At 43.4% G+C, this 15564-nt stretch overlaps 1 protein-coding gene across 2 annotated transcripts in view; it reads right to left on the bottom strand.

The window, feature by feature from the left end:
- Positions 1-5362: 5362 nt before the first annotated feature.
- Positions 5363-15564, bottom strand: part of C2H17orf58 (chromosome 2 C17orf58 homolog) — a 38340-nt gene continuing 28138 nt past the window's right edge. For both annotated transcript variants that reach the window (XM_084837459.1, XM_084837460.1), the window contains 3 exons: positions 11121-11201; positions 9525-9716; positions 5363-7560 (listed from right to left, as the gene is read on the bottom strand). In XM_084837459.1, coding sequence (XP_084693585.1) covers positions 7370-7560; positions 9525-9716; positions 11121-11201 — 464 coding nt within the window. In that variant the 3' untranslated portion in view covers positions 5363-7369. The remainder of the gene's footprint in view (positions 7561-9524; positions 9717-11120; positions 11202-15564) is intronic.

The following is a 15564-nucleotide window of genomic DNA, read 5'->3' as shown; positions in this document are numbered from 1 at the left end:
CTCAGTTTTTTAAATGAAACAATGTGCAGAATACTTCATTTTCCCCCTAACATCTGAATGCATTATTAAAACTCCAGAATGTTTGTTCACTTACTGAGACATGTCTAATGTGGGTATCAAATATACCAACTGAGGTCACTTTTTAATCACAACTCCTCGGTCAAATGGAAGGATTTGGTGTTCCGTGTCTAAATAGGGTTCAAAAGCTTCCAAATGCTCATTAGTTGCTTTGTTTTTTATGACGGATTAGGGCCTATTTATGGAGACTCAAGTTGGAATGGTATTATCTTGAACAGCTGCAGGATGTTTGTACCACTGTGAGCAAAGCACAACATTGAGTGAATTTTTATGAATGGTTACTCTAAGGTAAGCCCTCATGAAGCTGCTCTCTTTAAAATGTCTGTGAACAGAAGTACATGTTTTAAAGTCACATAGTCACTTATTTCTTTATTTTCTCATATTAGGGTAGTAAACAATTACAAATTTGAAAGGTTGTTTTATTTTGTCCAAATGAATTATTTCTTTTAGCAGCACACTACTTACTTTTCATTTCACATCAAGAGCAGATTAAATTTTATTTTACTTTAATACAGTTTTCTTCTTAATTATATATATAAATTAAGAATCATCTTTTGTGATTTTTATCTATCTATCTATCTATCTATCTATCTATCACAAAAGGAGTATTTAAAACATTTCTCGAGAGTTTTTAAAATGACATTTGGTAGGATTGGTCAAATAATTACTTGCCACATTTGCATGGAGCAGTAAGCCAGGATTTCCAAGAATCTTTCAGCTATTATGCATGAGCTGCTGGCTAAACAAACCAGGAATTATTTGTTTAGGGCAGGGGTGGGCAACATGCAGCCCGTGGGCCGCATGCAACCCCTACAGTCCCCCAGTGTAGTCCCCACTGCCCCCTGAAATTCAGGGGGACCCACAAATTTAAAAAATAAATTGCAAATAAAATGGCATCCAGAACCCCGAAAGAGCAAGCAAGCTAATTTTGACCCTTTTTTGTTTCCGTAGCTGCTCCAGATGCCATTTTTATTTTTTGTTCTCCCCCCTCCCCCAATGTTTTTGGCATTTGTGAGTAGGGTGGGGGGGAATTGCCTCTTGACCTCCTGAAGTTGCCCACCCCTGGTTTAGGGTGTTGTGTGAACCTGGGATCCTGGCTTGTTGCTCCCTTTATAACAAAACTAGGGCTTGTTCTTGGCTTACAAATCCTGGCTTGTTTGGATTCCTGTTTCAGACTATACACTCAACAAACCGTTACTGGTTTGTTTAGCCAGTCACTCTACCAGGAGGAACCAAGCAGGAGCAAACAGGCTAGCATGCAGCTCACTCACAAATAAGCCTGGTTTATTGTTCTTGGTCAGCAAGGGAGTGGAGCAGCTTCTATTTTCTGAATTTGGATAGTATGTTAGCTACCTTTCTTTATAACACATTTTCCCATTACAAAGTCCCTCAGCAGTTAGAAGTGATTACATCTGGAAGAATTTGTATGTACTGGGTGAACCACACACACAGTGACTAGTTCTTGTGGGGACAAGGATCCAGTCTAGACACCGCTGAGAAAAAAAGGGTAAGTGCACATGCAGTCAGAATAGTCCTTTCCACAAAGAGAGTGGACTAAAATATGAAATGCAAACAGTGTTTTTCAACTATTGATCATGTGACAATGTTCTAAGAAACTGAAGAAAAGTTGCTGTACTGCACGGTGCCGTACTTTTTGATGACATGTGTTAGTAGACATAATAATCTGGCTGTAGACTGTAAGGTAATGCCATTAACTGGAATGCACATCTCCAGAAAATTGCAAATGTGATATGTACAGAGCTGTCACTTTCTTTTTCTGACTCATAACAGGAATCAAGAGACAGGAAGGAGGAAATTTTGCCTGGTCATTCCACATTACACAAAACCTGAGGCAAGTATTTCCAAAGCTGTTGGGAAGAGGCAGCTTTTAAAAATTTCTGATGCTTTTACAAGTTTGCACAGCAGAACATTGTAATTCTATGGGTTACATTTCAAAACAACAACTACAAAAACTTGTCACAACTCAGTCAGTGTAAGGCCTCCTACAGATAAAAGGGGGAGGATGTGTGGCATTCTTTGCCACATACTAATGCTCACTATTTTTTGTTCTCATTTCTAAGCAGTTTCTGTTTTTGCCAGTCTTCAATAGACGTATTGGTTTTGATCTGTGTGCATGGGCTTGGACCTAGACTTAGTTATATTTAGAGTAGCCCCACTGAAATCAAATGGGACTTAAGTTAGTCATTACTAAGTTGCCCATAATTTCATTGAGTCTACTCTAAGCATGATGAAGTCTGGATCCAGTCCATGAACATTTAGAAATATACACACCAAGTCGTACAGCCCCGTCTTAAACATGCCTAAGTCCTATCGAATTCACTGAGACATTCTAGCAAGTATATTTAGGGTAGCACTGAGCATGCGTGCTAAGAGACTGAGCTGTGAAATGGGAAATGCCCAGTTCACATCTCACCTCAACTGTGAAGTTGCATGGAAGACTTTGGAAAGCCATGATCAACCTTGCACCTAATCTGCAATGTGGGGATAATACTGACCTACCAAACGTGACTGTTGTAAGGATCATTGAGAGAATAGTCCTGCTGTGACATAACAACAAACTCTGGTTTGTTGAACAGTGTGTGAGCTGCAGGCTTGCTCACTTTCACTTGGGGAGGAAATTAGAAGCTTGCACTTGCAGTTTCCCATATTTGCGTACAAAGGATGCTGGGAGTGCACAAAGCTTGCCATGGTGTGTAACAAACCATGTCATTGTAACTGAATTGGACCACTATAGGTGAAGCATTTTGAATATTCTTCGGAGCTAAATGCTAGGCATTAGCTTGGGATTGGATCCAGTGTTGTCATTCTGCTGATGTAAGCAGTTCTGTCAACAGAACCTGGAAGGGGACATTCGTCTCCACCCCCCCCCCCCCGGCCATGCACCTTCAAAATCAGCTACAGAGGGCTGGGAAACCTTGCAGAGCAGATTTTATGGTGGTGTGGCAAGCTGCAGAAGAGAGGGAGAAAGTCCTGTTGCACTTGCATCCACTAGCATAACATTGCATTTGTCCTGCAGAAGCAAATGTGCTTAAAGTATCTTAGTTCTACCAATTCCGACTTCCCTGTGCACCTAGAAAATCCTCTCCTTGAGCTTGATAGACCCTTTAGACCTGCATGGGATGTGGCATAGCAGGCCCCAGTGGGAATGGGGAGGCAGGAAAATGCCACAAGAAATTTTAAGATCCAATCCATTGTTACTATTGCAGCATTAGTTTACTAACATGGGAAATCCATACAACAAAATCATGAAGCCTCAGCAGATAGGCAAGTTTTAATTTTGGACAAGAATGACATGTCAGTGTGTGTGGCTCAAAGGAAAGTCATCACAGTCTGCAACGCCATTGATATGGTCTCTGAAATCTCCTGTCTCATTCATTAGTTTCAGTTCTAATAGAGGTACATCAACAGTTACCTTGCACTGATAGAAACTGCTGTTTGATTCCTCTGAGAAGCAAGATGCAGAAGCAACACTGGTGATCTAACAGCCTCTCCTCTGCTTGTAATGGAAGAATCTGACATCGCAAGCATTCAGATTTGAGTTAAATATAGAAAATAGTCTGAAAAAAGAAACGGGAAGACTTGCATGCAAGCTGCCCCCCATCCTCTCTCATTGGTCTGGGCTGCTGCCAGGAGGTTTTATTTTGACAAAATAAAATCCCTTAATTCAAGGTATCTTGGAAAAATGTAAACTCTGACATCTTGATTGTAAGTATGCCATTTACCCACAGTCTTAACCAACTCTTTTCCTCCTGTTAGAAAATGTATGAACTTGCTTGAAATCATGAGAGATCTAGCAGAGTCATTTTTGAATTGTTGTATGGCAGTATAGTGTTACAAGGTCTCCTGGGAGATTCCAGCCTGGGCTCGTATCTGGGTGTTTTGTTTTCTTACAATGGCAGAGTGCTAATGAAGTCCCCCATTCCCTTTCCATCTCTCATTAAGCAAACCATTTTCATGGTGTATTATTCTTGTCCAAAACTTGCTCTCTGTCCTTGGTTTCTTGTCCACTCATTTCATTTGAGCTGAGGTGCTGCATTTTTTCATTGCCATATACAGTCAGGGCCAGAAATATTGGAACAAGGATAACTGTTCTGGCAGTTGGCCTCTGTACACCACCACATTGAAGTTGAAAGGAAACACCCCCAGATGGGAGCGAAGTCAGGACTTTCAGCTGTAATTCAAGGGGTGTGACAAAAGTGGGACACTAACCATTCAGGAAGTACAGCCAGTGGCATACACACACACCCGTCGTTGGTGGCTCATAAGCAATGGAACAAAACAACATCATTTCAGACTTAAGGATCGCCTTTAATACCTGGATGAAAATCCTTTGCAGTCAATGACTGCCTGAAGTCTGGAACCCATGGACATGACAAATGCTGAGTTTCCTCCCTCAAGATGTTTTGCCAGGCCTTTACTGTAGCTGCCTTCAGCTGCTGCTTGTTTCTGGGTCTTTCTGCCTTCAGTCTTGTCTTCAGTAAGTGAAAAGCATGCTCCGTTGGATTGAGATCAGGTGACTGACTTGGCCGTTGAACATCCCACTTCTTTGCCTGGAGAAACTCTTGGGTAGCTTTTGCTGTATGTTTTGGGTCATTATCCATCTGCAATATGAAGCGGCGCCCTATCAGTTTGGCAGCATTCGGCTGAATGTGAGCAGAAAGTATAGCCCTATACACTTCAGAATTCATCCTGCTGCTTTTAGCAGCAGTCAGATCATCCATAAACACCAGTGACCTGGTTCCATTGGCAGCCATACATGCCCACGCCATAACACTGCCTCCACCATGATTGACAGATGATGTGGTATGCTTTCGATCCTGAGCTGTTCCTTTCCTTCTCCATACTTTTCCCATCATTCTGGTACAAGTTAATCTTGGTCTCATCAGTCCAAAGAATCTTATTCCAGAACTGGGCAGGCTTTTTTAGGTGTTTGCTGGCAAAGGCTAATCTGGCCTTTCGGTTCTTGAGCATTACCAGTGGTTTGCACCTTGTTGTGAAGCCTCTGTATTTCCATTCATAAAGCCGTCTCTTGACTGTAGATGTTGACAATGACATGCCTACCTCCACTTGACCTGGCTAGATGTTCTTGACCTGGCTAGATGTTATGAAAGGGTTCCTCTTCACCATGAGCAGAATTCTGCGGTCATCCACTTTAGTGGTCTTCCATGGTCTGCCAGCCGTTTTGCTGTTGCTGAGCTTGCCAGTTAATTCCTTCTTTTTCAGGAAGTTCCAAACTGTTGTGTTGGCCACTCCCACTGTTTTTGCTATCTCTCTGATGGGTTTATTTTGTTTCCTCAGCCTAATGATGGCCTCCTTCACTCGCTTGGACGCCTCTTTGGACCTCATGTGGGGAGTTCCAGTGAATAGCTACCAAATGCAAATGTAACTCTCCGAACCACCTCTAGGCCTTTTTTCTGCTTGACTGGTCATGGGGTAGCCAGGAAACAGGCCACACCAGGCCATGCAGCTGCTTGTCAGCCACTTGTTCCATTACTTTTGAGCCCCCAACGATGGGTGTGTGTGTATGCCACTGGCTGTCCTTCCTGAATGGTTAGTACCCCACTTTTGTCAAACCCCTTGAATTACAGCTGAAAGTCCTGACTTCGCTCCCATCTGGGTATGTTCCCTTTCAACTTCAATATGGTGGTGTACAGAGGCCAACTGCCAAAACAGTTATCCTTGTTCCGTCATTTCTGGCCCTGACCATATTTTGCCCTTTTACCAAATCTGACCATTTTGATATAACATACTGTTAGTTCTACCAACCTTGATATATATTCTCTTAATAGTGACTATATCTTTGAGGCATTGTCCTATATGAACCTGTGTTTTAGCCAAACATCCTATGATCAGGTCTTAATGTTCTTCCAAGGTTTGAATAAACCGTTCTCTAGTAATGGTATTTATGAGGTCCAGTAATGAAAGTGGCCAACAAGCAGATAACCATTTGCATGTTCAATGGATACTTATTTGTATGTGCCTAATTTCTTACACAATTGCTAGAGGAAGAGCTTGTTAACAAAAGGGGCTTACCTTTTGGAGTGAGCTGCAGTAGAAAATGAATATAGATGCACAAGATTTGTATACATTTGAGATTATAAACAAGCAAAAGGAAGATGAAGAATGACATAGCTTGGCAAGATGCCCCTTGACCCCAACTTGTGCCAGTCCCCCCCCCCGCCCCCGTTCCAAGCTCTTGTGCCACATCCCATGGCTGTTCTGTGGTTCCACTTGAGGAGAGGCTTTGTGAGGTGGGGAATTGGGAAAGCCAATGCCCATGAGCATAGGAGGTCATTGGAATCCAAACCTGCTGTATGTGTCTTTGGTTTTGAACTCCAAAAATGTATACAGAGCTGTTGGTTCTGGAGGATAGGGCTATTGCCTTCATGTCCTGCTTGTGGGCTTCCCATAAGTAGCTGCTTGGCCACTGTGGGAAACAAGATGGTGGACTAGACAGGCCTTTGGTCCTCTCTAGCTGGGCTCTTCTTATGTTCTTTTGGTTCCTTGTACAAACATGCACATGTTCCAGTTTTGCCAGCAACTGGGGTCAGCATTTGACTGAGCTTCTTCTGAAGACTGCTTGCAATTGCAATATTAACTGCAGAGCTTTGGTGATTTTATATAATATAATAAAACATAGCTTCAGACAAAGTACATAGGATACAATCTTGTTCTAGACCTAATTAGAATAAGTAGATGTTGAGATAAATGGGATTTGACTCAGGTTTAAGAACAGAGAATGAAATTATTCAAGAACAGAACCTCAATTATGCCTGTTAAGAAGCAGAAGTGTGTGTTTATATCACACTTCACCATTTTTGTTCTTGTCATGTGGTTTTTCTCTTGTAAAAACTTGCCCAAATGCTGAAAACATCAGCTTTTGATTGAATGCATAACCCCGTGAAGCAGTATGGCTACAGACGGGTAGAAATACTCCTATAAAAGTATATCACAAACATCAAGGCTGACACTGGTGAAGCTGGAACAATCTCCAGAAAAGTTATCTGTGTGCCTTGAAACACGAACTCCTTTATTATAGCTTTTGTCGACTGGTAGGTTGCTGGAAGCCAGTGAAAGCTCATGATTCAATAACTGGGGTTAGTCATTAAGGTGACACAGCACTCCCCCCCCCCGCCCCCCCCCCGGAGCAAGACCTGGAAGCTGTTTACAGAGAAGGTAGATAAGCCGGTGGCAAAAGCAGGGATTAGTTTTTGTTCAGTAGTAGCCCTAAAACTGCTTCAGCCCCAGGAGCTGTGGCTGCACTGCATCCTCACCCACATCTGGTGTGAGCTGCCCCACGAACTTTCTGGTCTCGCCTTCTGTTGAATCTTTTCACATAGCTGCTGCCCCTCCAAAGCAGCCCATCTCCTGGCCTCAGGCGCCCTCTCACATGTTCTTGCAGAACTGCAGGTAGTTGCCGTCTCCTGTGGTAGGTATGACCCATCACAATGTATCTGCTGCCTGCAAAAATAGCACATGCCAAAGTTGGTACTTAATATTTTATGATGTGTTGGTTGTAGTAGCAAATTTGATGCAGTGCATGTTTGTTTGTTTAAATCCACCCAATAATAGACATTATCTGGAAAGATCACAAGAACTAAATGAATAAAATACAATATAAAACCATTATTTTTAATCTCAGTTTCCAGAACAGTGTATTATAGCATCTTAAAATGGACAAATGCATTATGGTATAAGCTTTCATGGACAACAATCTATTTCATCAGATGCATGAACTGTTGCCTGAGTTACGTGTGTGTGTCTGTGTCTGTGTATACACATACATGCACACAGGTTTTTGGAGGGGGATTGTACATGAGGTCAGAGGGAACTGAAATGCAGAAAATACAGATAGTGATAATTACTTTAACAGCTGCCATTCACAAAAACAGTTGTTGGGTGATAACGCAGACATCTTTGCATTGAAGAGATGATTAATATAGTGACCACAGGTGTGTTTTCTAAAAAAGAAGTCCCTATTCAAGCTACAGGAGAGAACAGTTCTTGATGAATTGTAGTTAAGCAGTTTTGTGTTGGAATCTGTCTGTGAGGTTCCTTTAAGAATGGCCACCTGTCATTGTTAAAAAGTGACCACTTTAAGGTCAGTGACAGGTGGCCATTCTTCAACAAAGGAACCTCAAAAACAGATTCCAATGCAGAAACAGCAGGTTCAGCTCTTACCTCCTGTGGCTAGAATAGGAACAGCTCATCACTGCAAGGATATCTTGTGTTAGCCCCCAACAACTGTGTGTGAATGACTACCATTAAGGTAATTCTCACTGTCTATAGTTTCTCCGTTTCATTTTCCTGTGACCTCACTGTTTATCCCTGTCCTCAACCACCAAGAAGCACTTCATACATCTGAGGAAGTGAACTGTAGTGAACCAAAGTGAACAAAAGTTTATGCCATAATGAATGTATTCAAGTTTAAGGTGCCACAAGACTTTCTGGTTTTTAATCTGTGTGCTTTTCCTGTGCTGAAACTCTACAAACAGTTTGAGGTTCTGCAGTAGCGTTTTGCTGCCAGCTCGGACTCGAGACTCATGCCTGTAGAGCAGGGATGGGGGAACGTGTGGCTCTCCAGGCATTGGACTGCAGCTCCCATCTTTCCTTACAATTGGCCATGCTGGCTAGGACTGATATGAGTTGCAGGCCAACTACATCTGGAGGGCCACATATTTTTCCCACCCCACCTGCAAATGCTGTAGTGTTCAGGCTTCCTCTGCAACTCCAGCAGTGCGATCCCATGTTAACAGCACCCTTAACTACCTCAGACCATATTCCTAAAGCCTGTTAGCTGCATAGTCACAGAGCCCAAGGAGCCATAGCCATGAGGGATATTTTCCCAATACTACACCTGCCATTTTCCCCTCATTACACAAATTCACTTGCCACCCTATATGTAACAGCTCCATTTGACTAATGTGAGGAGAACTGGGGAAGTAGAAGCCTCCTGTTGGTACAACAATAACCTAAAATATATACGCACACTGAATGACTTGAAAACAGGCCTCGTATGTAGCTATTTCCTTTACATCCCTATCCTTCTTGCTATCAATTGCCACTGCTAAGGCCATCTGAAGTAGAGGAAGTAGCAGCCCTTCCATTGTGCTTACATCTAGTTCCAAGACCTGCGGAACTTTGTAACCTAAGAATCTAGTGCCCGAGTTTGCTATTTTCCTTCTCCTGATCCCGTTTACTTTTCTGTCATGACTGCGGGCAGGGACTGTCTTATTTCTGATCTTTGTAAGAGGTTTTTCGGCTGAAGAGCAGGGTAAAAAATTATTTTAATAATAGAGCTAGGAAAGTTTGTTTTGCAAAAGTAACTCATAGCACTTACCACATATGCCGCTGCCACCACCACCCACTTTCCCCCTGTGGGTAACTTGGGCTACATTAGAGGAGAAAAGACTTTAGTTCTTTACCAAGTTTGAAGTCTGGACAGGGTTTACTGCAGTTCAGGGCATCCACAACTAGTATGTGAACTCGGAAGAAGAAGCCATCAGGGTTGAGGTACAGGCGATTCATCTTATATAGTCCATTACCGTTTACCAACAGGATCACCAAGCGTGTTCCTTTATGTATCATGGTGACATCGTGAACAATCCCATTCACCACTTTTTAAAAAGAGAGAGGGGGAAATTAATATCCAGTGCTGGGATGTTGGTACTAATTGTTCAATGATGTGAAGCTATAACAGTGGTTATAAACTGCCTTTCAACTTAAGTTCCCAAGGCAGTGTACGTAACAATTTAAAATATCTCACAATCCAATTAAGGTGTCATGTATAAAATGAATAAAAACGGTAAATTTGGCAATAAAATACATTAGTTGAATTCATCAACCACTGAATAAGAGCAGACAATCTCAAAAGAGAATTAACAGTAAAATATGAGGTTCGTTTATTTTAAATAAGGAGATTTCTGTATCATAACCTAACAAGCTTATAACTTGCAGTCTTTGCACACCACACATACCCTAGATGCCTTCTCTGTAGGGTGTAACCCTTATGAGCAACTGGAATAAAGGGAGACATTTCACAGCACCCATGCTGCATCAAGAGCTAAAATAGTGCTACTGTTACAAAAGACAAACCCACGTCTTCTTCAGAATGAGACAGAGTGATCCTATGGATGTTGGTGAGGCTCAAAGTTTAAGAGTATGGTTTAGCAGTTTTATTGCCTCGGGACTATGGGTTACATCCATTGTTTCCTTTCTGAGGCAACACTATATGTTTATTTTCATCCTGTCCTGATAGGTCAGACAGACATATTTTTAACAAATCGCAACAGTTAAAATGAATATAGTGAATTAACAGTGGTGTTTGTAACTTCAAAAATGTGTTTCTGATACACATGGGAGCTAATGGCTGCTCAAACCCCAAAAATCTGTTGGAAAGCAACTGCTATGCAAAATGGCCTAGAAGTTTCCTATCCCATAATGCCATAGGTGCTCAAACTGAAACCATGTAAAATGGATGGGGAACCTGTGGCTGCCAGATGTTGGGACTCCAACTCCCATCAGCCCCAGCCAACATAGCCAGTTGTCAGGGATGGTGTGAGCTGTAGTTCAATATCTGGAAGACCACAGGTTCCCCTCCCCCCCTTTATGTACATTGGAGCAGTGTTCAGCATTTTGCAGGAGCATGCCCCAACAGACAAGCCACTTCTGGGCGCTGAAATGCAATTTCTGTTTATTGCTCTTTCTGCCCTTCTGTTGTGAAGGATGGTTCCACAACAACATAATTTTGGCATTAATAAAACTAAAGCTTATTCTACTAGAATTCACAGCAACATAAGATGAAACCAAGTTACATAGGTTTGAAGTTGGCTCGAGCCCTGACTCTGGGAAGATGGACGCGTCTTTCTCCGGTGCCAAGAAAAATTCTTTGGGAGGGTGCTGTAAAGCAATTGCCAAGATTGCCCCAAGCCTGGAGAAGGAATTGTATGTGTGAGTAACATGAGCATGCAAGCTGCATGACCTGTGCCTGAACCAGCTTACTTGGAGCTGGATGATCTTACCAAACTCGCTGTTACAGTAGGCGTCCACCTCCTCATGCTCCCTCCTGCAGTCTGTCAGGCACACCTCTGTATTGTCAGCATCTAGAACAAAAACCAACGGCTGGAAGTTAAAGCTGCACAGACTCGCGTTAGAAGAGGGGTGGGGAGGACTCCCTCAACAATGGGAGTAATCAGGCAGTGGAATGGCCCAGTATATGGCCCTCCCAAGACGTTTACAGTGCAGTCCTATTAAGTGTCTACTCAGAAGTAAATCCAGTTGCGTTCAGTGGGACTTACTCCCGGGTAAGTTAGTATAGGATCGCCACTCTATTCTAATGCCCGAACAGTATCTCTTGCTGTAGTTGCATTAAAATCCCAGATTCTGTTATTCATTGTTACTCCCTGTAGTTTAAGATTTTCGAACGAGGACTTCGTATGGTAGGGAAGTTTGGATGCAAAAACGGGCGGCTTGGAAGTGAGATTAAGATTTGCAACTGCTGCTTCATTTCAGAAAACCACCTCTCAACCAGCTTTTCCCAACCTGGTTCCCTCCAGATGTTTTGGACTTCAACTGTCCAATGGTCAGGAAGGCCAGGTGTTGTCCAAAACATTTGGAGGGCACCAGGTTGGGGGAGGCTGCTGTAAAACCACGACTATTTTTAGCACCTCAGTTTTTATGGAGAAAAAAATGTTACTCTTCAATGCCTGTATGTATCTCAAGATCCTAGCTCTCAACCCCTCCCCCCACCCCCACCCCATCAGTCTAGAAAGGCAGGGCAATAATCTTATTCTAATATTGAAAGCCAAACATGGGCATTGTTCATACACTGCCTAAAATCAAAATTAACTCTGCTAAATCTGTGTTTAATTTACATGTTAATTAATCACTGCGCAGTTACTGGTTGTTTCTAACACTCTCCCTTCCCTGTTTCTTAATATTCTCTTGTGTCATAGTTATACTCAGAGGCATGGATCCTAAGTTGCTCCTCCGTTCATGTAAAGGAGGGTGGTGATTTTTCCCACCCACCCCCCATCTGCAGCCCCTCGTATTATATATCACACTGTTCCCAAGGGACTCCCAACCCCACAGAGGAAATGTACAAGGTGCAAGGGGTTGCAAAGGGAAGGGGGAGGAAGGGCTAAAGCCCCATTCCATGAACATGAACCCAGTTCAGTTCATGGAAAAGAAATCAGGATCCAAGCCAGAGTTTCTTTCAATAAAAGATGGACTTTAGGAGAACATTTATCGTTACTGTCTACTACAGTGACTGACAATAACTGGGCATGTTTAACCTTGAGAAGAGAAGACTGAGGGGAGATATGATAGCACTCTTCAAGTACTTGAAAGGTTGTCACAGAGAAGAAGGCCAGGATCTCGATCATCCCAGAGTGCAGGACACGGAATAAAGGGCTCAAGTTACAGGAAGCCAGATTCCGGCTGAACATCAGGAAAAACTTCTGTCAGAGCAATACGACAATGGAACCAATTGCCTAGGGAGGTGGTGGGCTCTCCCACACTGGAGGCGTTCAAGACAAGGCTGGACAGCCATCTGTCGGGGATGCTCTGACTTGGATTCCTGCATTGAGCAGGGGGTTGGACTTGATGGCCTTGTAGGCCCCTTCCAATCCTACTATTCTACTACTGTTCTATGATAATAGGTAGGTAGGTAGAGTTTAGCCTTCCCCAGAAAGTTTAGCCTTCCCAATTTATCTTGAAACAAATATTGTGCCATGATGTATCTAACAGTTTTCCCTCTGTTTTTCATTTAATGGCTAGATATTATTAGCTCTCCTTTGATATATTATCAGTCTTAACAATTTCATTCTATCCCAGACTTTTTGAGGAATTTATCTCACAACATCTTATTATATCTTACTATATTATAAGGCTTAGTTCATGTCTTCCAATGTCTAGCACAGGTCAGTTGAGCAGTTTCCTATGCAAAGGACCTTTGGCACCTGTTAATGTAACCTTCCTTCAATTGCATGGGTTACAAAATTCAATAGGGATGTAAGTGGATCAAAAAGCACCGTGGGATATACAGCATTTCTTCCTTAGTGTGTCTGCAGTCCCACAATGGCTTCCCAGGCTGAGCAGAGCCAAGAACTTTCTAGAACTCTAAACACACATGTAGTTCCTCCACTTGACAGGAACTGTTGAATGTCTGCTCATGCCTCATGCCTTCCTGTTCCATTCTCTTCTGACTGCCATTATAGCAGCACCTCAGGGAATTTTCTCTGGATTTCCCCCCCTCAACGGCTTTGACATCTTTTTCTTTAGGTAGGGAACTTTTTCTTCCAGTTCTTAAATTAGGCATTGCTTCTTTTTGTTGCAGGGGTTTCCCCTTTCATTTGTATCCCTCACACATCTGTGACACAGTTGATATTTTTTTCTGAAGTGTCAGTTCATAAAAGTGGGGAGGTCCCACTGTAGACTGGCATAACCAGTCTTTAATTGTCTCAGAGAGGAGCATAAAGTTGACTCCTGCCTAAAATTGAGGAAACCTGCAACAGCTCCTCAAGCCTCAGTGCTGTTTTGGGGTACAAAGCACTGGCAGCCATTATCTCAGACTAGTTCCTGGAGCCCCAGGCTATAAATATGGAGAAAACTTGATTCAGTCTCACTTTCAGCTCTTTCAAAGCCCAAGGTCTGCTTCAACCCATGCTTTTTAGTTCCTCCTACCTCTTCCAACCCTGATGCAAGACCTGCTTTCAAGAGATTGACTCCTAAGCACAGTGCTAGGATGCTCCTTGAAGGGGCCATGGCGCAGTTATGGAGCACATGCTTTGCATGCAGAAGATCCCAGGTTCAATTCCTGGCATCTCCAGGTAGGTCTGGAAATACTCCTGTCTGGAACCCTGAAGAGCCGCTGCCAGTCAGTGTTGATGCTACTGGGCTAGATGGAGTGTAAGGCAGCTTCCTATGTTGCCCAAAGACCTGAAGGATGGGGACTAAGAGTTTCTCAGTTCCATCAACTGCCACTGATGCTAATCCCAAATCAAAGAAAAACAAAACAAAACGTGCTGCACACCAATAGTCAGTATCTGCCTGGTGTATGCATACCAACTGTGTCTTTCCCAGATTCAGCACCGGGTGTGTGTCTGTCAATTCCCACCATAAACTTCTAAAGTACTTTAAGATTCAGTGGTGCTGGGACGTAGCATCACTTAAGATGTTGCAGTGGTTGGCCTCCATTTGAGAAGTTGGGACATGACATAACACACACACACACACACACACACACTTTTTGCCACGGCAAGTACCTCCTACTTTTTTGCCTTACCCAGAGTCACTAGTTGAACAAAGCAGGCTAATGTTGCCCTGCAAGGCTGCTCCTCCACACTCACAATCCCAGCCATGAACAGGACTCTGGCACAGAAGGTGCAGGGCCAGCCAGGTTGAGAAGGCCAGTGGTGCAACCTGCAGAAGCACCAACACCAGGAACTGACATTGAGGCATGAACCCAAGAGTTGGGAGACCCTCAAGCCAAACTGATCCCCCAGATACAGCAACCCCCAAGCCAGATTCTCTTGAGGAACTTGCACCTTTACCACTAAGGCCTTGAGCACCCCAGTCACCCTTTACCAATTCAGGCAGTATACCAGGACAGAGTGAGCAAGCAAGCAAGGGAGTGTTAGGCTCCAAGGTAGAGCACTACCCCTTTAAGGATCTCAAGGGATCGGGGGGGGGGGGCAGGTAGGCTCAGAGGATAAGAGCTCCTTTACATCTAGGATGCCTTCTGATTCAGAACAAGTAATCTGCTCCTTGTTATCTGTCCTGGGTACAGAAAACCTGTCTCTGACCTCTCCGGTCAATGGTTCCTACTCTTGGCAGACATTCTTCCTCTTCTCACCACTGAAGTTTGGTTCTTGTTTATAGGCCAAGATGCTAACTGTAAGATGCTATCCAATTTACACGCGAGAAGCTTCTTTGGTGCACAGTAGGAAAGCATTGTTTCCAATATTGTACTCTACCTTTTGGGCCTCCCCCAGCACCAACACATTTGTACCAACTAGTGTATGGCAATCAGGACAGCTTACCTTTCTCTATGTACTATGGCATTCTCCTACATAGATGGCTGACCTCTAGTAGAGAACGCGTGCAATGCCCTCCCAACGAGTTCAGGTTACAGATGGTTCCCTAGGTTCCCTTAGACCAAGGATGGGAAACGTGTAGCCCTCCAGATGTTGTACTGTAACCCTCATCATCCCTACCCATTGGCTATGCTGGCTAGGGTTGATGGGAGTTGCAGTCCAACAACATCTGGAGGGCCACATGTTCCCCACCTGTGCTTTAGATGATCAGCCATAAGAATCCCACTTCATGTCTTCTCAGTGTCTTCCACTATACTTTAGATGCATGAAAGGCATTGACTTCCTACCTAGATGGAGCAGCATACTTCCCGAAGAATAACTGTCTACTGTGGCTATGGCAGAATTGTGGAGTGGTCATTCATCCATCTGG

Source organism: Heloderma suspectum, chromosome 2 (genome assembly GCF_057233095.1).
Source record: "Heloderma suspectum isolate Gila_16-S chromosome 2, 16-S_ref, whole genome shotgun sequence".
In the NCBI taxonomy this organism is placed as follows: Eukaryota; Metazoa; Chordata; class Lepidosauria; order Squamata; family Helodermatidae; genus Heloderma; species Heloderma suspectum.
This window is presented reverse-complemented; position numbering and strand designations above follow the sequence as displayed.